Consider the following 27,788-nt stretch of genomic DNA (forward strand, 5'->3'; position numbering starts at 1 on the left):
ATACACAGGTTGAGTATGGCCTTCTGTCAAGTGGAAGAGCATTTGATATGTGTATTACTATATGTGTTTGGCATAGATAAATGAACAAAAACAGTCTTCCATTTTATGTATTGTATGCTATTTAGTCATTGCAACAACTAGGATAGACAACTTAAAAAAACGTTATTGTAACAAATGTTTATCCCAGTATGCTCTTTCATGCACTGTCAGCTTTGTGATACTAAATGATGTGTTGTTGCGCTGACACATGCTGTGTTATTGCACATCATCAGTTTCTGACATGGAAGAGAAACATATACGCTTTGGGGAATAATAGGGGGTCGTGCAGATCAAAACTAATGAGTGGCTCCCCTCAGATGAAACATCTGCTGCATCTATAACACTGGAGATGCATACACACCACAACACATGGGACTTGAAGAGGACCTCTCTTCTGTAGCAAAGCTCATTTAAAAGCGAACAAGTTGAAAGGCGTCACTGGCACAGTGAATTGATTATGGCTGCTTAAGGGGATGGCATCAGCACTTAAAAACAGCAGATGCTAAAATGGCTGTTCACGTGTAGTGGTGCAAGATAAGGCCAAAAAGTTCAATTCAGTGTACCGTATGGTATAACAGTTATAAAACGTGTTTTCTTTCAATATACAGTATCTATCGCCTGTCGTCTTCTGCATATATGGTGCATGACACTGGAGCCATGCAGACACGTAAAGTGGAATAGGGGATTCTGGGATGCTCACTGTGATCAAAGCAGTCCATGTGATACCTACAGCATTGTTTTCCCCTGTTGCTGTACAGGATCACATGATTTGTCTGTCATTTCAGCTTTTGCAGCTAATCACGCAATTGTGTGTTTACCAAGAAGAAATGGACTTTCGTCTGTTGAGAGCTGAGCTGTTGAGGAAGGATGAAAATGAAAGAGAGGTGTGATAGAGAGGGATGAGAAAGAGAGGAACAGTGCAAAACGGAGTTTGGATGTTGCAACCACGAAGACAAAGTCATGCCGCTAATCTGCAAGAAATAATCCTCTGCTTACTGCAGGGATGGAGGGTAAAAAGTGAAAGAGAGAGAAGCAGCAGCAAAATATGAAATGACTGCAGTTTCTTAGCAGTTATCTGCTCTGCTGTCAGCAGAGGGAAAAGTGGGAAGCAAATGTGAAAATGGAGAAAGCGAGAATGAGGAAAAAATTGAGGATAGGGAGAAAGTGCAAGACATGAAAAACATTAGCCGGTATCACCCATTCCAGTCTGTTCCTTTTAAAGATCAAAAAGGGAAAAAAAAAGGCTGTAAATGACTTGAATTTGACTTCAGTGGCACACACTCTGTTCCCGCACACTGTTCGACCTCCAATGTGTTCATATTAAAGTGGAAGTCAACCCAGACATATTTTTTTCAAGAACATGTTCCCAGCAGGCGGCACGGTGGTCGACTGGTTAGCACGTCCGCCTCACAGTTCAGAGGTTGTGGGTTCGATCCCGGCTCCGGCCTCCCTGTGTGGAGTTTGCATGTTCTCCCCGTGCCTGCGTGGGTTTTCTCCGGGCACTCCGGTTTCCTCCCACATTCCAAAAACATGCATGGTAAGTTGATTGGATACTCTAAATTGGCCCTAGGTGTGATTGTGAGTGCGAATGTTTGTCTCTGTGTGCCCTGCGATTGGCTGGCAACCAGTTCAGGGTGTCCCCCGCCTACTGCCCAAAGACAGCTGGGATAGGCTCCAGCACGCCCCGCGACCCTTGTGAGGAGAAGCGGTACAGATAATGGATGGATGGATGGATGTTCCCAGCAGGCCCACTAGTTGAAACACGGCCTTCTGATTAATTTTGCGTTTGTGGAATATAAATTAAGCAGCAAAATGCACTCGTTTTTAGCCAGCTCAGGCGGTGGCCATTTTGTCACTTCTGTTGACTGAAAATGACATCACAACTGCTCAGGGGCCAGGTAATGACCAATCACGGCTAACCTGTTTTCTGAAGCTGAATATTTATTAAAATGCCTTGTTTTAACTAGTGGGCATGCAAAAAACATAATCTGAAAATGAAAGAAATATGTGTGGGTTGACTTCCACTTTTAGTCGATGAGAAAACTGCACACAAGGCAGAATAGAGTGGAATCTCAAAATGTGAATGCCCCTGAGGATGAATTACAGATCTGTCAGTTTGCGACCAATCACGGCTGACCTGTTTTCTGACTCTGACCCGTGATTGGTCGTTGTGAGCAGTTGTGTTGTCATTTTCAGTTGACAGAAGAAAAAATGGCCGCCCCCAGAGATGGCTAAAAACGAGTGGATTAACACTTATTCCACAAAGGCAATATTTATCAGAATGCCCTGTTTCAACTAGTGGCTTGCATAGAACATGTCCTTGTAAAAAATATGTTTGCGTTGACTTCCGCTTTAAATACGTGTTTCCCCTAGTGAAAAATGGAATCAATCAGAAAGCAATAGAAATTGAAATAGAAATATCTGAAATCTCTTTCAGGGTCAAAGTGTGCCAGCATAAACGTGTACACAGGCAGTGTACGGATGGGGGGTGGGGGAGGACGTAAATTGGTGAAACCTGTGAATGGTGCGTTATGGACACGTCATATACCTGTAGAAAAGTGAGACCTGATTGCCCTTTGTTTTAGGCTTATTTATCCACAAAAGGTTGTATTTCCAAGTGTACAAGCTCAGGGGCATTCACATTTTGAGATTCCACTCTACTATGTTTGATCCAGCTCCCTGCTGTATTGCAGCATGTTTGAGACCTTTCTTCATGCAACGTTCTGTTGGATGTGTCTGGATCTTTGGGCACGGGTACAGGGTATTTCTGAGAACAACACATACTCTCTCTACATTTTGATGATCATCATTATAAGATGTGCATGAGAGCACTGTCAAGTTAATGACATGTTAAGTAGGGGTGATGCTGGGTAATGACCGATGACAGATGCACTTTGGCACTTTATTGTAAGCGTTGCAAATGTTAAAGTTCTGCATCAATGTTAAAATTTTGCTCTATCCATCTTCCCATCAACTCTGACCAGCCTCCCTGCCCCTACTAAAGAAAAGTATCCCCAAATGATGTTCCACCACCATCTTTCGCAGTAGGGTTGGTGTGTTTAGGATGATGAGCAACGTTCTCTTTAAACTTTCAAGTGACTAAGCACAGGCAGCGTGGAGATCCAGCCGTAGCGGGGCGAACGCGATTTCTGTCCAGCCAGAGATTCAGCTCGGTGTTGCGGTGCGAGTGGGCGTCAATTTTGGATAAACAAATCCTCAACATTAAAGTGGAATTCAACCCAAACACATTTTTTTCAAGAATATGTTCCCAGCAGGCACACTAGTTGAAACACGGCATTCTGATTCATATTGCGTTTGTAAAATAAGAGTTAAGCAGCAAAATCCACCCGTTTTTATCTCAGGGCGCTGCCATTTTGTCAATTCTGTCGACTGAAAATGACATCACAACTGCTCAGGTAACGGCCAGTCACGGCTCGGCTTCGGAAAACAGGTCAAATTCCACAAACGCAATATTTATCAGAATGCCTTGTTTCAACTAGTGTCCTTGCATAGAACATATTCTTGAAAAAAAATGTTTGGGTTGACTTCCCCTTTAAGGTCAGTTTGGCAAAATTTCTGAATCGCGGTGTGGCGTGCGCTCGCTAATCAGGCCACTTTGAGAAAATGGATGGCTGGAGGGACTTTGAAAAAACATGGTGCTCCGTGTCGCAAGGGACACGCCGTCCAGGCAGCCAATAAGCTACATGCCCTCCACCGGCCACATTCGCCACCGCCGGTCAGGCAACCATCCTGAGGAGATCTCGTCGCAGTCACCCTCTCTGGACCTCCTCATCACCGTTGCATGCCGTCGATGCAGCCGTAATGGGGTGAACGCTTTTATTCTGTCCTGTCAGCGATGCAGTGGCGTTGCGGTGCAAGTGGGCCAGCCCGTGTGTGTCAATTTTTGATGAATAGCTGTAAGACAAGCTCCGGAGGTCAAAACTCGAAATTTCATAATTGGACTTGGAAAGATTCGGAGCTCCGGACTTCCAGCTATTAGGCCGACCCTTCAGCCAAGTGTGCCGTTTAAAGCATCTCATTTTCGGGTAGGCGGTGAAGGAACTAACCCATAGACAGAGGTGGACTTCAGGGCAAAAGTATGTCAAGCTAACCCATACAGATTTAAATGTAATATATAACAACCTATGAACAATTCAATTTACAAAAAGCCTCTCGGAAGGCTTTGTGTTCGAGTATTTTGGTGACTTATGAAAGAAAACAGACAGGCGTGACAGAAACTGCTGCACATAGGCTGCTAATTTTTTGCTCTTATAAGTCAGCCATGGAAAGACTGATCGTTTTTGGCATTGTCAGAGGTTGACTGGGCCTAAGTAGAGATGTCTGGATACATTTTGAGTCCGGATGGTCCCCGTTATTTTGACATTATTAGCGATGTATTCATACTGATTTTGAATGTACAAATTCTGATTGGTCCCTGGCGTGACCCCAACCAAGAGATGGAGGAGGAGAGGGGGTGTGACCATATACCTTAGTTCCAGGGGGGGTGTTTCAAATTATTTATTCACTAATTTCTCCAAAATAAATTGAAAATGCTAGCTGATATCATTTTCCTGATTAAAAAAAATACATAAATTGAGATTGTTATTGAAAAATGGACCATTCCGACTGAATGATACCTTTTAATGAAATTTGACCATTGCAGACCATTGACCAGAGCCAGCACCCTTGCTGGTCAAAGTTGAGCAGCCCAGATGGGCAAAGTTTAAAAAAAAAAAAAAAAAAAAAAAAAAAAAAATCCTGGGGCCAGAGGACTCCCCCAAAACTTTAGTTAATTGATTGTTAACGTGTTAATTAAAAAATGTCCAAATAAAAATATAACTAATGTTCAGTAAGCACTTATGAACTGTTAATAAACTATGTAACATATAATTTTTATGTGGAATTTATTGTTTTATGATATCGTAACCCTTGTATGGTGTTCGCGAGTCTGTGGGACCAGGGTTTAGTAAAAAAAAAAAAAAAAAAAAAAGACCCAAGACATATCAGAAACCTTCTCCCCATGGTGATAACACACTATTATGGGATTTTCTTTCCTTTTTTTTTTTCAACATTTTATTCAAAAACAAAACAAAAAAAAGGAGTAGCACATTATTAATTCAGAAACGTGATCTAAGGAGGGTAAAGGGCAAATGTGATCAATGTTTGCTGTTCATATGACTTGCAATTGGGATGTAGTAAACATATGTTGGGTATTTGAACAGAAAATAATTTGTTTTGTTTTGAAAACCCCAAACTCTAGTGAGTCCACCAGATCCATCAACACTGGCTGAGTAAGAAAAATACGAACACCATACAAGGGTTAAAATCCCCTTTTAATACAAGGTCTTCAAATCATTTAGTACAATCAATCATCATATGGTGTGACTGATTATAGCAATAACTACATCAAAATGAAATGCCTAATTTCTTTTAGGGCTAAGTATGAGACCCGAAAGTCAAGAAAAGCTGCATTCTCTCCTCTTTGTTGTATAACATGTTAGCCATGTTTGGCCACTTGTCAAACATCTACAGAGATGTCAGTGATTTGCAAAAAGGGAACCAACCACCTTTTGAAATTTCAGTTTCACCAGAACCTTCACAAAGGGCAATTTGTGATTTTCAGGAAAATCCGTATGCATGTGAACCTGTGTGATGGACAGGACCTGTTAAATATTACCACAAAATAGTCACATCTACACACAAGGGATATATGTGTGAGCCATTCCTCCTCATTTGACATAGCCTGTTTGGATTAGTGTCACCAGCTACAGGCCAAACCTAAGCCTCAGGCCTGAAACACAACAATGTGTGTGTGTGTGTGTGTGTGTTTGTGCGTAGTTGAGCCAACAGGAGACACCAGATTCTTCACCAATTAACATCAACAAGACAGCACCTCTGACATTTAAAGGGGAAGTCAACCCCCAATAATGTTCTATGTGCCTTCACTAGCATAAAGTCATAGCATTATGATTAATATTGCGTTTGTTTTCTCAAACTGAGCCCATGATTGGTTATTATGTAAGCCCTTAGCAACTGTGTTGTCATTTTCAGTCGACAGTAAGAAAATATTGCCTCTTTTTACGAAAGAAATGTCAAGATACGAAAGGTAAAAATACAGCATGGGCTGCCACTCTCAGCTCCGGAGTTTCCTGAACGCAACATTCTTATAGCTGCTCTGCCATTGACTAGCCTAGCATCTTCCTGGCATCCCATTGGCTACCGTATGTGTCTATGTGTGCAGAATGATAGACAGATAGATATGTCTATGCAGTGTCCTCGTCATTCGCCCCTCGGGCCATGAGGCGTTCCGATAGTGTTCCATGAATTAGAAACGAGAAACATAGAAACATCCCTACAATTAAGCATGGTGGTGACAGCGTCATGCTGATGGGATGTTTTTCAGATGAAGGAACTGGGAGAGTCGTCAAGATTGAGTGAAAGATTAATGCAGCAATGTACAGAGACATCAATGGATGAAAACCTACTCTAGAGTGCTCAGAACTTCAGACTGTCGTGAGGGATTACAGGAAAACGACCACCAATACAATAAAGGAGGAGTGGCTTCAGGACATCTCTGTGAATGTCCTTGAGTGGCCCAGCCAGAGCCCAAACGTAATCCCATCGAAATTCTCTGGAGAGATTGGCAAATGGCTGTGCACCGACGCTTCCCATCCAACATGATGGCGCTTGAGAAGTACTGCAAAGAGGAATTGGCAAAACTATTTGTGAATCAGGGCGGTACGGGACGCATCCCCGAGTATGTCGTGCTTACATTGCGCAAACAGAAATTGGACTCACTGGAGTTTGTGAATGACATTGGCATGTAAACTGTAATGTTTCCCCTTTCAGATGATGTAGTAGGCCGTGTGTGTGCATGGGCAATTGGAGACCGCCTTGCACCTCCCGATCGTGCGTCCGTGTGTGTGACCCCCCAACCTCCAAAAGTGACAGGAGTCTGAATAAAATATTTTGAGGATGATAATAGTCACAATTCATTCAATTTTCTACAACGATTCAGAGGGCTCGTCCCACGCAGGTGTCATATTTACATCAGCAGGGCGCCAAATTGGTCTACCTGTGCCTCGATTAAATGCACCAAACTCAAAATTGGTCTACCTGTGCCTCGATTAAATACACCAAAATCAAAATAGACAACCTGCGCTGCAAAATAGACCACCAAGCCAGTCTAAAATATAGTCTACTTTTTGTCACCAAATTGCGTTATGCGCTGTGGGGCTCAGCAGCAACGCCCAGTGAGGCGTAGCACGTCTACCAAATTCACAAACGTTCTGAACTAAACGATTGCCCCAGCATGAAAATGACGGTGTGCCCATTTTTACGATGAGCGTAGACTACTTTGTCACCAAATTATCTGGTGTGGTGTGGTGAGGCTGCTACGCGTGCTGGCATGCCCAGACAGGCGCAGCACCCCAAACACGCTAGACTAGACTTGCGTTGGCACGAAAATGAAGTTACCTTAATCAAGTCCAATCAGTTTAATTAAACATAAATGGACTCCAATAAAGAAGCAGAACCTTCTCAAGGAGGACCAGAAGAAATGGCCAGCATGTGAGTTAAATATGAAGGTCGCTGCAAAGGACCATATGATATTGCAGTTGTTCTTTTTTCATAAATTTGCAAAATTTTCAGCATTTCGGGGTTTTTTTTGTCAAGATGGGGGGCTGAGTGTACATTGAGAAATAAAATGAACCTAGATTTTGGCAAATGGCTGCGATGACACAAAGTGAAAAATTTCAAGGGGTCTGAATACTTTCAGGGGTTGACTTCCCCTTTAAATCTTTAAATGTCAGAGGTGCTGTCTTGTTGATGTTGAACACATTTTTTTCAAGAATTTAGATAGATAGATAGATAGATAGCAGTGTCGGGCCAAAAGCTCATGAGTCACATTTTGGTGAACCTCAAATTAAAAAAAAAAAACTATACTCATGTTCAGTCCACAGGCAAGGATGTTACTGTAAATACTGATATACTTCGTGCACCCATCAGCAGCTGTTCATAAATAAGTCCCATTAGTGAACTTGACAAAAAAATATGATGGAATCACAGTTTTAATGGCATCATGTTACTGTACATTGACTGTGTGCAGATTGTCAGTGTGAGCTGTCATAGTGAATTGTCGCTAATGTTGATGAGCATTAGGATGATCTGTAGGGGACCTCATTTCCCCAAAGCAAGATTGCATCACATCCTCTCCCTTGGGTCCTTCATCATGTACCGGTATTTCTAAGTTGATACGACAGTATGACATGATGGGCGCCTTAAAGGAGGAGATAAGAAAAATGACAGACCAAAGACAGTGAAGGAAAAGGGCTTGATATTGTATGGAAGCGAAGCCAATGTAGCGTACTTGAACCATTCTGAATAAGAAAATTGTATAAATGGTTTAATTTTTAAATTTTATTGGTTTATTTATCGCTTCATAGATTGCATCGATTCTAAATAGATGTAATGTACAAAGTAAACTGACGGATCTGTAATTCACAATCTATTCGGCCTTGTGTGCAGTTTTCCCATCGACTGAAAGTAGAAGTCAACCCAAACATATTTTTTTTCATTTTCAGATTATGTTTTTTTGCAGGCCCACTAGTTAAAACAAGGCATTCTAATAAATATTCAACTTCAGAAAACAGGTCAGCCGTGATTGGTCATTACCAGACCCCTGAGCAGTTGTGATGTCATTTTTAGTCAACTGAAGTGACAAAATGGCCGCCCCCTGAGCTGGCTAAAAAGGGGTGGATTTTGCTGCTTAACTCATATGCCACAAATGCAATATTATTGAAAATGCCATGTTTCAACTAGTGCTCTTGCATAGAACATATTCTTGAAAAAAAATATGTTTGGGATGATTTCACTTTAAGAGACAATGTATCCACAGTCTTTCGAAAGGTAATGGTTTATCAGTAGTCCAAACCTGCTCTGATGATGCAATAATAGCCCTCAAGCCTTTGGAGTTTTTAGAAAGAAAAAAGATAATAAGCAAACTCATTACATCAACTACATTAAAAGGAAAGGTGAGTTGTATGTTTGATCATTTGTTTTATTTGTTCTTTGCAAATCCATGAAACATCTCGATGAAACTGGTCCGTGACGCAAAAATGGTGAGGGACTGCTACTGTAAGGACTTAAATTGTTCATGTTCATGTTCCATGATTTACAGCCAGTCTTCGTTGTTAATGAATCACACCTAGTTGATGTGCTCATTCACATTCTATGTCTGGTGGATGTGTCGGAAGTTTGGATGGGATAATTTGTGTCAATGGAAAGCACACAAATAAAGGATGCTTTAAAAAGACATATAAACGAATGGGAAGTTATGACCTTAAATGAATAAGAATCCATTGATGCTGAACTGTTTTCAGGAAATCAAAAAAATGACATCTTGCTTGAGTTTCCAAACACTGCTTCTTTCCAATTGGTATTATACCTTGCATTGCACCATTGGGCACAAATACAACCCCAAAATCATGTTCGGTTGCTTGTTTATTAATACGCTAAAAAAACCTTCATTTATTTTGCTGTCATTGATTAAAATGGTAGAGTATGTCGCTGGGCACCACGTCAGCATCACAGTATGTTCTCGTGCCGAGTCCCTTACTGCACATAAAGCCTTTACTACTTCAAAAAACACAAACCACTGTGTTATGTCATTGTCTCAAGCTTTTTTTTCCCCAAAGTCTCAGCGCCATGAGCGATGCAATAAATAAAACAATGGTATGACTGTGACAAACCTGTGAATTAGCCAGATAGCAATCTGCTACTGATATGACTTAAGGCTTCCTTCTGCAAAGAAGCATTACAGTGATAGATTTGAACAAAACAGGCCTACTCAAACATATCCAACTTGTTTTCACTCGTTATTGTCCCAAAAAAAAAAACATCCAGACTTTCAATCTAGTCGGCAATATGCTGACAATATGACTCCGCAAAGTAAGGAAAGACATGGCGTTTTACAACATTTGTCAGACAGCGTTAAGAGCATTAATAGATTTGTTGTTAAGTTATTTCCAACACTTTAAATTGGTTGGGGGCGGCACGGTGGTCGACTGGTTAGCACGTCAGCCTCACAGTTCAGAGGTCGTGGGTTCGATCCCGGCTCCGGCCTACCTGTGTGGAGTTTGCATGCTCTCCCCGTGCCTGCGTGGGTTTTCTCCGGGTACTCCGGTTTCCTCCCACATTCCAAAAACATGCATGGTAAGTTGATTGGACTCTCTAAATTGCCCCTAGGTGTGATTGTGAGTGCGGGTGTTTGTCTTTGTGTGCCCTGCGATTGGCTGGCAACCAACTCAGGGTGTCCCCCGCCCACTGCCTGAAGACAGCTGGGATAGGTTCCAGCACGCCCCGCGACCCCTGTGAGGATAAGCGGCATCGATAATGGATGGATGGATGGATAAATTGGTTGGCAATGCGTAAAAATAACGGACTAAGTGCGGACAAAACAACAGATTTATTTTTTTTCATTGACCATATTTGGACATAGAGAGTTTCCGTCGGACAGCAATGGTATGTAAGATTTATTGTTCATATACAGTATTCACCACGTGCTTGGTTTTCTCCTGGTTCCCTGGCTTCCTCCCACATTTTTAAAAATTGCGTGATATAGTCACTGAAAACTGAAGTTTAGAGTCTAAACTGTCCTCAGGTGCGAATGATTGTCTATACAGTATGTGCCCTGCAATTGGCTGGCAACCAGTTCATGGGTGTAAGCCTGCCTCTCGCCAAAGCCAGCTAGGATCCAGCTTGGATCCGGCCTAACCATCCAGCCTAACCCCTAAAGACTGTAAACGATATAGAAAGTGGATGGACAAATTGATGATGCCAAAGTGGATATTAGAAGTGTGGTCATTCCTGTTCTTTTTTTTTTTTTTTTCAGTTTCAGGGTTTTATTTTCTTTATTAAAGAGTGAAATGTATAAACTGCAACCTCATTACAGTGTTACCAAAATCTTGTAGGAAGCAATTTTCTCAAATAACTATTAATGTTGTCTCTTCTACAGATGCTTATCTGAAGTCTAATGCTACCCACCATTACCATGGAAACTGAGGCTAGTCACATGCTCGAAGCAGCTCTGGAGCAGATGGATGACATCATTGCAGGTATGGAACTACAGAAAGCAATAATTGTCTTCTTTTTGTTTAGTGTTTGTGGAAAATGTGGTCATGCCATGATCCAGACCATAAAATACATGGGGGCTAAAAAGCAACAGTTTCATTCTCAAGCGAAGGTCTATCAGTTATTGTATTTATTTTGAATTTAAACTGTCAGTACATGCCTGCATACTGTATGTAGTTGCACGTCTATAAAATACAGTGGTACCTCTACTTACGAACGTCTCTTCATACGAAATTTTCAAGTTACGAAACGCCTCAACAGGAAAATATTGCCTCTTTGTTACGAAAGACATTTCAGGATACGAAAGGTAAAAGTGTGGGCTGCTAGTCGCAGCTCCAGAGGTTCCTGAACGCAACATACTCATAGCTGCTCTGCCATTGGCTATTACCTAGCATTTTCCTGGCGTCCCATTAGCTAAGAGGAACCTCTTCCGTATGTCTCTAGATAGATGTTTTTTTTCATAGAAGAATATATAATGTATATATATATATATATATATATATATATATATTTCCTATATAAATATGTATTTTAAGGGGGTTCGACTGGTTAGCACGTCCGCCTCACAGTTCATAGGTCGTGGGTTCGATCCCGGCTCCGGCCTCCCTGTGTGGAGTTTGCATGTTCTCCCCGTGCCTGCATGGGTTTTCTCCGGGTACTCCGGTTTCCTCCCACATTCCAAAAACATGCATTGATTGGACTCTCTAAATTGCCCCTAGGTGTGATTGTGAGTGCGGATGTTTGTCTCTGTGTGCCCTGTTCAACTCTTCAATGAGTTCCTAAATTGAAACGACTCAGGAACTTTATTATCTTGTGCATTTGTCAACGAGAAAAAAGTCACTGTTAATCTTTTTGTGAATTACAAAATGATATAGCGGGTCTGTTGCCCACAAATGACCTACAATGCGCCTCCCTGCATGTGGCATTAATGCCCCTTATACTGCGCTGTGCCCGCCTTGACATAATTCAATGCAGTGAGCCTCGTAAACTCACCATAGTCTCCCAATTGCTTGTTCGTCAAATGTCGGATTAAGTTGGTTGTGTTGAAACTTTTGGCCATGTTCTCCCCGCGAGGTACCTTTTCATGGCATATACAGTATTACAAGACGCAAACTCCACACACACAGCAGACAATGCTATGTTCACACCAACTGCAGTGGTCGGAATATTCGATCAAAGCCTTTTATTTCCGATTAAAAACATCCGATCACAAGCAGCTCATGCTTCGCAGCCTTGTGTTGCGTCCCTCCCCTCTGCTCGCAGCGGAGGCGCGGCTGCGTTAGGAAGTCTTTCTGGCGGCGTGTTTCAATTGGAGTCAGGTAGCTCGCACGGGCGGGCGCGTTTGTGTGCAGGGCGGCGGGAGTGATGCTTTCGGACGGAGAGACTTCGTCGCGTATTAAACAAATCAACTTTTTTGCCATTTCGTCTCGCGGCAGCCAAGCATGAGCTGCGGGTGTTTGGATGTTTAGATCGGCAATAAAAGGATTTGATCAAATATTACGATCACGTAATTTTTGACAAAAATCGACCGATCATGATCGGTGCCCGATGGATCGGAGCATCCCTAATATATTTATATATATTTAATAGAATAACTGAAGATAAATTCTGGTATACCGTCAGGTGTCATCTTTCAAACCGCTTATCCTGTACAGGGTCGCGGGGAGGTGCTGGAGCCTATCCCAGCTGACAATGGGCGAAAGGCAGACTACACCCCGAACTGGTCGCCAGCCAGTCGCAGGGCACACACACACAGACACCGTCACTGAGCAGGAACCGATCCCACGCTGCCTGCACACAACTCAGGCGTGTGTACCACTTCACTATCAGTGACCCCTGGTATACCGTTATGATATAAAATGGCCTACATTGTGATAGATTTATTCCATATTGCCCAGCAGGTGGGGGGGATGGGTGGCATGCAGAAGATGCCGCGGATGCGCATTCCTGCAAAATCCTGGGGAAACAAAACTATAAAACAAAAAACATTAAAACACAAAAAAAAAAAAAGGAAAAAAAATCTGCGAATCCGTGAGTGGTGAACTGACCCATTATTAAATGTTTTTTCTCATCTTGTTCTCTACCACATACACTTTCAGGTTCAAAATCAGCTGCGCTGGAACTCACTAATGGCGTGTATGACCTTGGTCCTGTGGTCAGATCCGGCCCTCTGCAGGTCATTCAGTTAGCTGCAGACCTCAAACTTGCTTTGGAGCGCCAGAATAACCAGGAAGACAGAGACCGCCTCAGAGCACAGTTGCCCACCGAAACAGCAGAGACTCTCAAAGGCTGGCTCCAGAGTGGAGATGTGAGTACCTTGTGTACTTGAATGTCCCATCGTTTTCATCTATTGGTAATTGTGTATTCCTGACATCAGGGCATAGTAGTGCAGAGTGTGGGGCCTCAGCAGTTCCGTTTAAAAACACACAGACAAATGAAAAAAAACCCCACAAACTTAAGAAAAGACCACATCAGAAAAGAGTTCCACATTAAAAAGAAAAAAATTATAATAAAAAGTTGAAACGGTAGATTTTACTAGACCACACCACTACTAACACTGTGGCCCCATCATCCTTTTAAAGGGATTATCTGACCTGGATGGCCCATATTTTTGCTCAAACATTTTTTTGATCAGAAAAATGATATTAGCTAGCATTTTCAATTTTCTCAATTTGTGTTGGAGAAATCAGTAAACAACTAACTATTCTCAAAACCCCCCTTTGTAGAGCAATATAGCCACGCCCCTGTGCCGGTTCTCATATATTGGTGGGAGTCAGAGGAGGTACCGGACACAATTTGTCCATTCAAAATCATTGTACATACATCCCTAATAATTTCCACAAACGGCGATCAGTCGGCACCAAAATTCATGTGGCCATCTCTACTTATGACCACTTCAACCTCTAAAAATATCACAATTTCTGACTTATAAGAGAATGAGGAAATGAGCAGATTACATGTAGATTTTCTTATGCAAGATTTGCTTTCTCCAAGGTATGAACACAGTGTGTTTCAAGAGAATTTATGTAAGCTGAATTGTTCATAGGTCATTAAATAGATTTAATTTCAATCTGATTAATTTTCAATAATCTTCTATTAGGGTTAGCTTGAAATTCTCACTGAACAAAATGTACTGTACTTTTGTCATTGGCAAATAAAATGAATTTGAGTATTTGTGATATTTTACATGCGTGTCAATGATGCATTTTTACAAGTTGCTTCCTGTTTTTTAAACATTTTATCCAGTCTAGTGCCAGTCCATCCCATATTGTTGTAAATTATTGATTAATATTTTGTGGTTTATTGTATGAAATGCTTTTTTTTAGATCCACAAATATCCCAACGGCGTACTTCTTTTTATCTATAGAAGTTGTGGTTTCTTCCATTAGTTCAACTAAAGATTGTGATGTTGACCGGTTACTTCTGAATCCATGCGGATTATCAGTAAATAAATTATGCTCTTCTATGAAGTTGTCTATTCTGTTGTTAGAAATATTTCCCAGATTTTTTAAAAAAATTCGGAAGAAGAGAAACGCATCTGTAGTTTGTGACCGGGTATTTGTCTCCGGTTTTGTACTCAGGAACAACTTTAGCAATTTTCATGTCATGTTACATTTGGGTCACATGCTTGTCTGGATGTCTCTTTGAGTATCAATTTAGTTCAGTTTCACATGGGGAAAAGCCAACTTGCCTAGTAACACATGATTTAGATAATTAGTTAATGTGGATGTTTTTCATAGAGATCTTCTTTGAAAAATGAAGTCAGCTGGTGTTAACAAGTAAATAGCCGCAAGCTACAGTACTTTGTACTCTGGATTAATCTGATCATTAATGCTTTACCCATGTTTTTATTGGTGCTTTTACATACATTTGCTTGTTGGGAATAAAGTGTAGTTGGAAATGAAAGTTATGAGGCAAGGAACAAGCAACGGGACTTATCTAGTAATCAGTCATTTAATGTTTTCACAGTCCAAAGTCAGTCAGTTGCAGTCCGGTTAGACTGGGTCAGCTGGATGGTCAGAGGGAGGTGAGGAATTTTGCTGCTGTGCTACAGAAAGCCTATTTAGTTTCAGCACCATGCATACTTTTTGTTCTTTATTAATCTGCTATTTTTTAGTTAAATTAATTAATTGTTGGGTTGCATGGTTGGCAAATCTGCCTCACTGTTCTGAGGTTGGGGTTGTTGAGGTTGTTCAAATCCATATTCCTGCCTTTCTGTGCGGCATTTGCATGTTCTCCCCATGCTTGTATTTTCTGTGGGTACTCCAGCTTCCTCCAACATTCCAAAAACATGCATATTAGTTCAGTAACTACTCTAAATTGTCCAATGTGAGTGTAAATGCAAGCCTCGAAATAACCTTTTTCTTTGAGGAACAATTTTACAAATCAGTGACCTCATTAGGGATCCAATTTACAAATTTTGAGTACCGGTATTTTTTCGCAGCTTAATCCCAGGGAGCTCCAGCAAAGGTTTTGTTCAACTATAAAAATACATATAACGAGGAGATTGAATGTAGGGTAATAGGTATCGAATCGAATCTCCCAAATTCTAAAAAATAATCGTGTATTTGGATGAAGTATATTTTATGATAATATATTTCACTTAATAACGACAACCAATTGTTTCCCTTTTTTATGCAATCAGCAGTTTTTACTTCTTAAATTCACATTATGCACAACAGCAAACTGTATGTTATCGCCTAGAAAGAGGGGCAATTTCAAACAAATATGAATTTAGGCATTGAATACAAAAAGGCTTTAATAGCCCTATTGCAACTTAACCTGAGAAACTACAATTTTATCATGCAACATTATAAAGTAGATTTGTGGTTATGCGTTTATGAGTTTAGGCCAGCTAACTAGGAATGAGACATATAATATTTATACTAATAGAAGTTTTAGAAGTGTTCCACCTAAAATGAAGAGGGAACGGTTGAAATTGTAAACTATAAAACACGTTGTTAAATGTTTGTCAAAGTAAAAGTGTTAGATAATTCACTTGTTAGAGAATAATCCTTAAGGATTTTAAAGACTTAATCTAGCTCAGGAAATATACAGTGATTTTCTTAAATTCACAGTTTTTAGGGTTAGGGGTTAGGGTTAAGGTTAGGGTTAGGGATGAGAAACAGTAATATTAAAAATCTTTGGCTGTAAATACTAGTAGGCAAACATAGACTGTCCGACAATTGTAAATTATTTCAAAAGCGGGATAAAGTAAATGATCACCTTTTTGTTAATATTGAGCTAACACACATGGGTGAGGGGTTGGGGCATTGCTTGTGTTGACCTGGCCCTGCACTGAGCCAGTGACATTGCAAGCTAGCCGACATATCCAAAGTGTGATTAGCGGCTTGTGCATTGATGAAGAAGGTAGCCAGTAGCTGCGAGAACTAATGTGAATTGCACAACACACTTGCCTCCTTTAATTGAGGCTCAAAATGTGAATTTTAACTGACAAAATGCGATGTGAATCCGCTTATTTCGAGCCTTGTGAATGGTTTATCGCTGTTTGCCCTTTAATTGGGTGGTGACCAATCCACGGTCTACTCCACCTCGCACCCAAAGTCACCTCAGAGAGGCTCTAGTTTATCCGTCACCATAATAAGGATAAACGGTATAGGAAATGGATTATTTTTTTAAACTCAAATTTGAACAATTTTGGATACCACTTGTCCTTATTAGTCAACCACACAACTTGCTTTAGACCAGGCACTTGCTGTGCCTTGATATGCTTTGCCCTGTGACAAGAAGTCTACACTGAACTTCATTATTGTGAAGATATTTACATGATAGCCATGGCAGGTTAAATGAGGATTTTTTTTGGAGCGTACTAATTGGTGGTAGTAGTAGTTTTTTCCCACTGTTTCTAGCGTAACATACATCATCATCATATGTGACATCTATGCAGTTTGTGGATTGGACTTGATAGCCAATAAATATAAATAATAGCGCCGTTGTGACGCGGGATCGTGACTCATTCAAACATGTGCCTACTTTATAGTTGCGACACGCCCACTCAACTCAGGAAAGAAGGACTGTCGGTGACAACACATAAAACTAAGCTAAAACAAAAACTTTGCTCAGTGGCCAGTCTTAGTTGAGGAATAAACTGCTTCAATTAGTTCTCGGAGAAACTAAGCCTTTTGGAACCAGGATAGTGCTGTGTCAGGCACATTTCATGGAGAATGGCTTCCTAAACGTAAGCTTTCACGTGTTAAAAATACATTTCAAAGTTTTAAGCGATGCACCTACACTGTCACACACACATTGATCAGTTCCCCTTTGGTGGCTGCATCACCGTGCATGTACGTGGTGATAGCCTGTAGCCTGTGTGCTAACTAGCTAGCGTCCAGAAACAACTGTCCCTATGTCATAAATGAAATTGGGCAATCCGCCACAACGTGCTTCCTTTTCAGATGCTCGTTTATCACCGCCGTGCTGTTATAAATGGGAGATTTGTATCGTTTTAATTAATTTTGTGAAATGCGCCGGACTTTTGGTTCCTGTTGTGAACTTTCAATCGGGTAGCCATGACACCATTACCCACAATGCTTCCGTTTACATCACGGATGGCGTAGATTGCCAGATTCCATATATCCTGCTGGCACTGAGAGCGATGTCATAGTGAGTTGGTGACCCAAATTGTCGAATTAGCTTTACAGTATTTCTTGTCACATTGTGTTAATACTAGTAGTATTAAGGTATACAGTATTTAACAAATCATAAAATGCGGTGTTTGGCTGAATGTGAACAATGCATCGCCCCACGGGAGTAGAAATGTGCACATGAATTTTAGTGGCAATTAATCACTTTCAGACACTAGGTGACAACAGAACGTGACAAACCAAAACAAGAAACAACACGCATCATGCCTCCCTGCGATGACGTTGACAGCCTGAGAAAAAAAAAAAATATATACCCTTAAGGTGGGCGGGCCAATTTGCGGCTTTAGTCATCACAAAAATGCCCATGAATCACTTCAGATTGTTTTAGGGGGGTGAATTTTAGTGCTGACATAATTTTTTCATACAAACCTATTATACAAGTGTTGATGTTCAGCCCAATCAAGTCTCCTTTTAAAATAAATTTGCTCTAAGTATTACTCAAAAGATGGTTGGTCAAGTTGACTTCACACTTGGTCTTTAACTCATCAGTGGAAACTCCTGTTTTCCATATCAAATTAAGGAAAGCAGAGACCTAATCGGACTAAAGCTTACTTACATATTGAATATTTTCTTAATATTAATTACAAAATGAACTGTTCAAAATTGCAGTTTCTTACCAACCAAAATAGCTCATTTCCAGACCAAATGACCTTGCAAACCTGACAAAAGGATATCAAAGATTCTAATTTATTTTTTTTAAACAGATAGGCAACCTTTGATTTTAACAGCCCTATCCCCCTTCTATTCTTTTCAATTTGGGCTTTCAGAAAATGTCTTTTTTTTTTCCAGGTTTAGAGACATGAAACTGTTTTTTGTCTGCTCTAGTCTCGTGTTGTCCTGCAGAGGCTGCTGTTGTCTTCCTACAAAGTAGTTTGACAGGATGTTTAAGATACTTTAGTTAACTGAAAGGGAAAGGTGGATCTTGGATCCAGTTCAGGAGCTTTTAAAATCCTGCATTCTTTCAAACAGTAGCAGCCTCAAAAGGTGCACACTGCAGACACTACCCCACTGTCTTTGGTTTCCATCTTTGTGTTTCGACACAAATGAGTATGAATTTATTGTACTATCCCCTCTCTATTTGTGGCGGATAAGAGGTGGTTGGGGGTTGGGGTATGCATGTGTTGAGATTAACTCAATAAATTCTTCAACAAAACGATAATAAACCTCCAGTATGTGTTTTCCACGAAAAAAGACAGTTGCCTCCTCCCAAATAAACATCCCCCCTAAAAAAACAAAAACAGAAGAAAGTTGTAAAAAATATTTTTGCAAATATTGAAAAAAAAATCCATGAATAGGTGAATTCATGGGTGCTGAACTGTGAGTATGCCGAGGTCTACTTTATATTAGTATAATTGTAATGAAATGCATCATCTTTGGACTTTTGATATCCATTTTTGACATACAGTCATTTGTATTTAGGGAAGATATTTTCAGGTATGACATACAGTATTTCACAGCAACTTAACCTGAAAATTGTTGATGTCGTTTCACTTTGAATTAGTTTAGTAGAAAACAAGTTAAAAACCCTAGATATTTAATTTTAAATAGCAATTAAATAAAGTTTTTTTTTCCATTTAATGTTTTTTGTAGCACTGCTATTGTAGCACTATTTAAAGTTGAAGTCAACCCAAACATATTTTTTTTAAGGATATGTTCCCAGCAGGCCCACTAGTTGAAACGGCATTCTGATTAATTTTGCGATTGTGGAATATAAATTAAGCAGCAAAATGCACTCGCTTTTAGCCATCTCTGGGGGCGGCCATTTTGTCTTCTGTCGACTGAAAATGACATCACAACTGCTCACAACGACCAATCACGGATGACCTGTTTTCTGAATCTGAGCCGTGATTGGTCGTGAGCAGTTGTTATGTCATTTTCAGTCGAAAAACGAGTGGATTAACACTTATTCCACAAAGGCAATATTTATCAGAATGCCCTGTTTCAACTAGTGGGCTTGCATAGAACATATTCTTGAAAAACAAATGTTTGCCTTGACTTCCACTTTAAGCAACAAAAAAATCTGAGGTGCCGAAAGAGATGTCACTTTTTAGTGAACAGAGCTGGAATTCCCATCGCTGTTTTGCACTTTATGGGCCCCTAAGCCTGCAGCCCACCACAGTTCTCTGTTTATTTGGCATCACACTTCCAACCGCACGTTTCACAGGCTTCACACTGCCTCTGTCCCACCCTCTTGTTTCTTTCTCTCCCTTGATCTTTGCCAATGATTCTAAACCTTTTACACAAAGTACCACCCAAAAAAAAAACCCACGTAGCACTTCAAGTACCGCCATTATAATGACCAAAATAATAAATTAAAATGCAGTCTCGAAGTGTTCTTCTAAAATGAGAAGTATTATTGTAAGCCACCCAACCTGCAGTTTGAACATAAAAACTGCGCTTAAAAATATAAGAAAATAAATACTAAATGGATCAATTACAATGTTTCACACATAATAGGGAAAAACAAATTGGATTTAAGTAAATGTTTTTAAAATATAATTAAATACAACTGAATTTGTAGCATACCACTTAGAGGGAGACCACGTACTACTAGTGGTACTCAGTCCACACTTTGCGAATCATGTATCCTATTACCTGTTGATATTTCAACAATGTGGACAGCTGAATGTGCTGGCCACAAATATTTCACACCTTGTCAGTATGCATGGTTGCATCACTATATTTCACATAATATTCTGGGCTCTGAAAGCCATGCAACTTGACTCTGTATGAGGATACCAAAGTGGCAAAATGAAAACCTTGCTGAGTTCCCAGATATAAAATTATAAATTACAATTTAGCATCATTATGTTGGTATAATAGTCCAACGCTAACTTCTACTTCACTCGGCACCCTTTTCCTCTGACTGGCGTTACTCAACACATACGAGGTACAGTTATTCAACCTTAGCTGATTTACAGGTGATATAAAAAGTCTGCACAGCCTGTTCAAATGCCATGTTTTGTGGGGTTTTTTTTTCTTTCCACCGTTAATGTGACCTTTTAACCTGAACAACTCATTGAGGGGGGAAAACAAAGAAATCTGTTCAAAAGGGGAAAGTTAAAATAAACAACTGAGATAACGAGGTTGCAAAGTGTGCTGCACACCCTCGAATAACTGAGGATGTGGCTGGTTTCACAAGCCTGACATTTTTGGGCCGACACTGACTGATATCTTTTACCCAATTGAGCTATATAGGTTATAGGTCACAGTAGTGGTGGAAAAGGTTTTAAAATGATTTATTTTGGTCCATTTTTTTTTTTATTTGGATTCACTTTCAACGGGGGGGGGTGTTGACTTTTTATTAGGGATGCTCAGATCGATCGGGCACCGATCATGATCGAGCCGATTTTCGTGAAAAATTACGTGATCGGAATATTCGATCAAAGCCTTTTATTGCCGATCAAAACATCCGATCACCCGCAGCTCATGCTTCGCAGCCTTGTGTTGCGTAAGTGATGCTTTTGGACGGAGGGACGTCCAAAATCAACTTTTTTGCCATTGCTTCGCAGCCTTGTGTTGCGTAAGTGATGCTTTTGGACGGAGGGACGTCCAAAATCAACTTTTTTGCAATTTCGCTAAGTGATGCTTATGGACGGAGGGACGTCCAAAATCAACTTTTTTGCCATTTCGTCTCGCGAGCCAAGCATGAGCTGCGGGTGATCGGATGTTTTGATCAGCAATAAAAGGCTTTGATCGAATATTCCGACCACTGCAGTTGGTGTGAACATAGCATTGTCTGCTGTGTGTGTGGAGTTTGCGTCTAGTAATACTGTATATGCCATGAAAAGGTACCTCGCGGGGAGAACATGGCCAAAAGTTTCAACACAACCAACTTAATCCGACATTTGACGAACAAGCAATTGGGAGACTATGGTGAGTTTACGAGGCTCAATGTATTGAATTAAGTCAAGGCGGACACAGCGCAGTATAAGTGGCATTATTGCCACATGCAGGGAGACGTATTGTAGGTCATTTGTGTGCAACAGACCTGCTATATCATTTTGTAATTCACAAAAAGATTAACAGTGATTTGTTTCTCGTTGACAAATGCACAAGATAGTTTGTCTATGCACAAGACAATAAAGTTCCTCAGTCGTTTCAATTTAGGAACTCATTGAATAGTTTATTCAAGTGAAGCCTGCATGTGACTATTTTTTCTACTTTGATTATATTCTGAACTATGCAATGTTTAGCATGTTATTTATTTGACTTTTTGCATAATTAAGTTTTTTGAGAGACTGCTGATTTTTTTGATCTGTTAAAAACTGTGTTACTAAAAGCTGGTAAATTTAAGTTTTTCAGTTATCTTTGTGACGGTGTAATTATTGTATTGTGCCAGCAACGGTTTTGTATTTCTTCATGCTTTTGAAAATATATATAGATTTTTGTCAAAATTACGGCAATAATATGACTGGGTTTTTTTCAGATAATATTGCATAATAGCAGTCACCATAAATAAATGGAAAAATATACAGGTATTCCATGTGATCGGAATCGGCATCGGTATCAGCCAAACTCACTCATGCATGATCATTATCGGTGTCATAAAACCTGATCGGAACATCCCTACTTCATATATCAAGCATTTTTGGCAATTCCTAAAATATTAACCATAGTGTTTTTTGTTGTTGGTTTTTTTTTCTGGTGGGTCTTGTGACATTGAAGCTTGATTCCAAATGGCTGATAGATAATTAAGCAACTGTGAGGATGATCGACGCTCCTTGTCTGTGAAATTGTACTCCATCCGTCCACCTTTTTCACTTCATGTTCCTTCTAGCTAACCTAGTGTAACAAGATTGTTCGTACTCTACAATTACTTTGAGCCCTGGGGGCTTCTGTCCACTGGATACTCCATGGTGAAGCACAAACACATCTAAACACCGGAAGTGTATGTGCAGGAATTTGTGACGCCTGCTGCTTATACAGTAATTGCTCAGAGCATCCCAGGCGTTTCAGCCTTAAAATTTACAGTCCTGCACAAAACAAAACTTGTTTCAGCAATGTCACATAACATACTGTAGTTCACACCTCTGCCAAGGCTGAACTGAGAAAAATTTCGCAGCACCACTTTTCTGTTTGTTTGTCTATCGCTTTTGGTTCCGATGATAGATCCTTTCTTCAACTCAGCTAAAAATTTTATTGCGCAGAAATTTTAATCGACGTTCTTAAGATCCAGCTCAATGTAGCTATCCTACTATTTACTGGTTTGGTATGTCAAATGACCGCTGTGAAAATGTTAATTAAAAGAGCAAAGTTTCTGCTTTAGATTTTTGTCACGTCAGAAACAATGCATTGCCAAACTGTTTTTGTTAATAGGGGAACAAATAATTTGGGACACTGATTTTCCATGCCGATTCAGTGGCCCCCTCAAACTCGCGGTTCGGCACGCGATTTTTCATGTTCGATTTTTTTTTTTTTCCTTCATTTATTTCCACCAAATAATTTGAAAATATTTTAATATTTTCCCCGCTCCTTTTCCCTTTAAAAAAAAAAAAATCAAAAATACACATTGAATGATTATCAGCTTTTTTGAATAGTTTTTGTGGTTAATTTTTGCATTTCAATGGGCCGCAATACGCAGATAATTGCTGTTTGCGGGGTGGCCTGGTCCCTATCCACACGAGAATAGCTGGGGTTCATCATGTAGCACTGCATCATTTTTTTTTAATTTTTTTTTGCTCAAGAAAACAAATTCTGTTCAGGGTCACTTTACCAAATTCATGTATAGCACCACAATACATTAAATACATTACACAACAGCAAACAAATCCCTATCATATCCTACTCAATGGAAAATTGAATTAGTACCTTCATCTAATATTATCAAGTGTAATTACAGCAACTTAATTTAAAGACACAGTCCCAAGTTTTGTTTAAAATGTTGACATGAATGTTAAGGAAGAAAATATGTTTTTCTCCATATGATCTTTTATGGGCGGAATTTATGAATGCAGGTCTCCTCCCTTGTTGATGTCATGAGATGATTAGCTGACAGTTACTGAGAATGGGAATGGTCCCATAGGACACGTGCAGAATGGAAACCAAACTATGTTGTCATGCAGAGACAAACTGTTTGGAGAAAAATGAAATCCAGTACGTAAAGAGTAAAAAAAAATATGTATCTCACTATGTATATATATATATATATATATATATATATATATATATATTACTTTCAAAACAACCATAGCTGCACACAAAGCAAAGTGCCGTACATAGAGTAAAAGTCATAAAAGCATCCATCCCTTTATCCAAAACAAAGACAATTATAACAAATTTATAGCATAAAGACAGTAAATATAATTTTAAAAAATGCCCAGTCATCCTGAGTCGAAAGCCAAATAATAAAAATGTGTTTTAACATGAGTTTTACAAATGAATACACACGACACAAAATGAAAATACATATGTGAATCAACTCTCATATTAACATGTTCAGCAGATCTGTGTGTCTGTGTGTGTGTGTGTGTGAAAATGACATTGAGCCAAATGGACGCAAACAGATGACAAAACAGGCAAACTTTTTTGTCCCCCCTCCCCTTTCTGGGCTTGGCCATTTGGCTGTAAGACAACTGCAGCAGGAGGACAAGGGAGCTGAGAAAATAGAGCAGGAAAGGAGAGAACGCAAGCAAGGAAGGAGTATTTGTTGATAAAAGGGTTAAAATGGAACACAAGCAGGGGAAAAAACGGGACCGAACACAAACAAAAAGAGCTCAGTTCTACTGAAACAGATAAGGAAAGCAAGCAGCAGTTGGAAGGGGCAAAACACTGGGAGGGGGTTTTCTGCTCAGACAGCAAAGATCGTAAAATTAAAAAAAAAAAAAAATACAGCTGTGAATGATTGAAGTAACGCATTTTCACACTTGACAGTACATTGTGCAAACTCAAGACTAACTTGAAGTGGGCTTGGTCTAAATGCACGCAGCGGGAGGGTGAGCGAGACGCACAGCCTGATTTTCTGACCAGCTGAGATAAAATCCTAGAGGAAATAGACAGGGCAGAAATGGGCTGGGAGCATGGAGACTCCCATTGATGTCTACAAGCACTTCTCGTGGCTTAAAAAGGTGAGTGTTGAAGCTTAAGTCTTTCATTTCAGTATGAAGTCTAGCAATTCTGCGTTTCGTTTCTTAATACCAGGTTAGTACTTTTTTAAGACAACAGAAGAGGAAAAGTGTGTACTGATGAAAAATTGTTTCTCTAGCAAGAGATGCTAAATTTTCTAGCTTGGATGCATTCTATTGTAAGGCATCATTCAGTCAGCTGCCTTTTTTTTTTGCTGTAATTTAATTTTGCTTAGCAGAGTTATCAGGATGCATCACCAGGGCCGTGCTATCAGGTTAGGCAAATTATCCATCAGCTGATTCCTGTCGACAAAGCGGCGTCTGATACTGCTGGATTCAAATGCTGCGAGGTATACACAAAATCTGTGTCCTTGTAGCTTGAGAGTCACTTTTTTTTAATTATAGCACTTGCACAATATTGTCTGATGACTAGCCTTTGGCCTTTATCGTTGAAATTGGACACATTTCTTGTCAGATTGTTTTTGTCATTTTAAATTCATTCCTAGCACTTTAGTATTTGGTGACCCTTTCAACTGATGCAGTGGCAAGTAAAATATTGATCATGGTAAATGCGGAAGTGGGCAATCCCAAAGTTCATAAATCAGAAGGGATGTGACTGAGAAACTTGCTATGATTTTAAATAATTCAGGATTAAGTATGTAACATACAGTCCTCGATTCAATGAGGCCTGGGGGTTGATTTTAGAAGAATTTGCAGCATGTATGTTCTCATCATAGATCGGGGTCCCCAACCTTTTTTCTGCTACGGGACCCCTGTCATAGATGACACGAGACTTCAGATCAGCAAGCTTCCAAGGATCAACTCTCATTGGCTTGGGCTATTTATGGCTCTTTAGCAACATATGGAAAAAGATGGGGTGCCCCTCGGACCCTTCTGAATTAAAGACTACTGACATTTTTCCAAACTACCATCAGTAATAAGACCTGGATATTTAAAAGCCTCTCTCTCCTGCTCCCTTGTTCTTCTTACATTTACACAAACCTGAAGAATATTTGCATTTCCTGCGATCTGGCAGACAGGAAGGAGGTCCTTCAATAAGATTCTTCTTCCGTCCGAAGTTGAGGATGAATCTGATGCGCATTATGTTGACCACTCAGAGAGCGGGGCATTCTGAAAACGAGTCTAAAGCACTGCTGTCTAAAAAGTAAGACAACCTTGTTAAGCAATATAAACACATAGGGTAAGAAATGAAAGGAAATAGAAACTTACCATTACTCTCATCGGTGAATGCCTTGAAAGAAACCTGGAATTATTTCAATCACAACCTGAACCTGAGCCATGATTTGTCGTTATCTGAGGCCTGAGTAACTGTGATGTCATTTTCAGTCAACAGAAGTGACAAAATGGCCGCCCCCTGGGGTGGTCAAAAACGGGTGGATTTCTCATATTCGACAAATGCAATATTATTCAGAATGCCTTGTTTCAACTAGTGGGCCTGCATATAACATATTCTTGAAAAGAATATGTTTGGGTAGGCTTCCACTTTAATGAAATAACCCAACTGTTTTTAGAGTGTATTATATATTCACTGGGACTGGAGGCTTATCCAGTTGTGCAGCCATATTAAATTTGATTAAACGGATGAATTGAAATTCCTCAAGGGTGTAGCGAAACTGGTGAGAGTGTCGATATTTAATAGCGAATGTGAGAAATGCCTGCATTACTCCTGGTTGCCTCTAGGGCCGCCATGACAAAAATTTGAATTACTTGGAGGGTATTTCGACAAAAAAAACTTGTTAAATGAGTCTTGAATAATGAAGGGGGCTATAATAAAATAAGTTGTGAGTTCTTTTACCAAAATAGAGATTAATACTTTGACCCAAACACAGACAATTCACTCTTGACTTCTGTATATGGACAGTGGTTATTAACTACCGCCATTGAAACATACAAGAAATACTACGATATCCTATTCTATGGCAAGCCTAAATAAATGAAGAGAAAAAACAAATATGAGAAATAATTGGGAGGTAAGGGAAAAATGGGACATCGAATAGATGAGCGTGAGAAGGTGTAACGATGACTATAGTGACGGCGGCGGACTTTATGAAATGCACAAAGTTTGCTAGTGTTTACTACAATTTTTGTATGCACCAAACTGAAGCCCTAGTGAGTTGCAAATTAGGCACTTGCGCGTAATCCGGAGTCTCACGTGAGGAGCAGGAGGAAGGAACTTCACTTGTTTGCAGATGAAGAAAAAGAGAAAAAAAAGAAAGAGGCAGCTGGAAGCAGGACCAAAACCTTGGTAGGGTTCTCGTGCGCCTCGGACCTGTGCGGTCTCAGAGCTTCATCAGGACCACCTGGGGTGGTTCTCCAGGCCTTCAAGCAAGGAGCAAAGATGGCTTGTTGCTTCAGCTTTTACTCCCAAAAGGACATTTTTTCTTGGTTCACCCGCCACATGCGCGGTGGGTGGTTGGATGGATCGAGAACCCAGGTTATTAAAATCTACCACGGGAGGATTCCGGCGGGACTTGGCGCGATCAAAAACCAAGCAAAAAGATTTTTAAAAATGAAGATGTTGAGGAGAGGGTTTTTTTTTGTTGAAGAGAGCATTATTTGCTTTAGTTTAGTCCATATTATGGACCAAACGATCTAATCGTAACGATTAATCTATGAATTTGATTTTTTTTAAGAAGTAACAGATTAGACGATTAAAACAATTGTTAGTTGTAGCCCTGTTTCATTTTCCACCATAGTCGGCATACTGTGTATCTACACTAGTGTGCTAAACATGAATATTTTTCAGCATTCCTGAGCACCAGTGTCATGCATTGTCCCACCCACTATAAAAAGCATTTGTTGCATGTACATTGCACAGATTTTTGAAAGACGGACAAGTAACAGCATTTCAAACTCATTGCGCATCCCA

At 40.1% G+C, this 27,788-nt stretch overlaps 1 protein-coding gene across 18 annotated transcripts in view; it reads left to right on the plus strand.

Moving 5' to 3' along the window:
* The window catches only part of ppfibp2b (PPFIA binding protein 2b), a 72,517-nt gene that overhangs the window by 1,693 nt on the left and 43,036 nt on the right, over positions 1 to 27,788 (plus strand). For 16 of the 18 annotated variants that reach the window (XM_086027833.1, XM_086027834.1, XM_086027848.1 and 13 more), the window contains 2 exons: positions 11,054 to 11,153; positions 13,269 to 13,477. In XM_086027833.1, coding sequence (XP_085883959.1) covers positions 11,072 to 11,153; positions 13,269 to 13,477 — 291 coding nt within the window. In that variant the 5' untranslated portion in view covers positions 11,054 to 11,071. Of the gene's footprint in view, positions 1 to 11,053; positions 11,154 to 13,268; positions 13,478 to 24,445; positions 24,902 to 27,788 lie in introns of those variants that run through there. The other 2 variants (XM_086027843.1, XM_086027850.1) reach the window with 2 other exon arrangements.

The sequence above is a fragment of the Filicampus tigris genome, chromosome 4 (genome assembly GCF_054856515.1).
Source record: "Filicampus tigris isolate MCC_2025a chromosome 4, RoL_Ftig_1.0, whole genome shotgun sequence".
Classification (NCBI taxonomy): Eukaryota; Metazoa; Chordata; class Actinopteri; order Syngnathiformes; family Syngnathidae; genus Filicampus; species Filicampus tigris.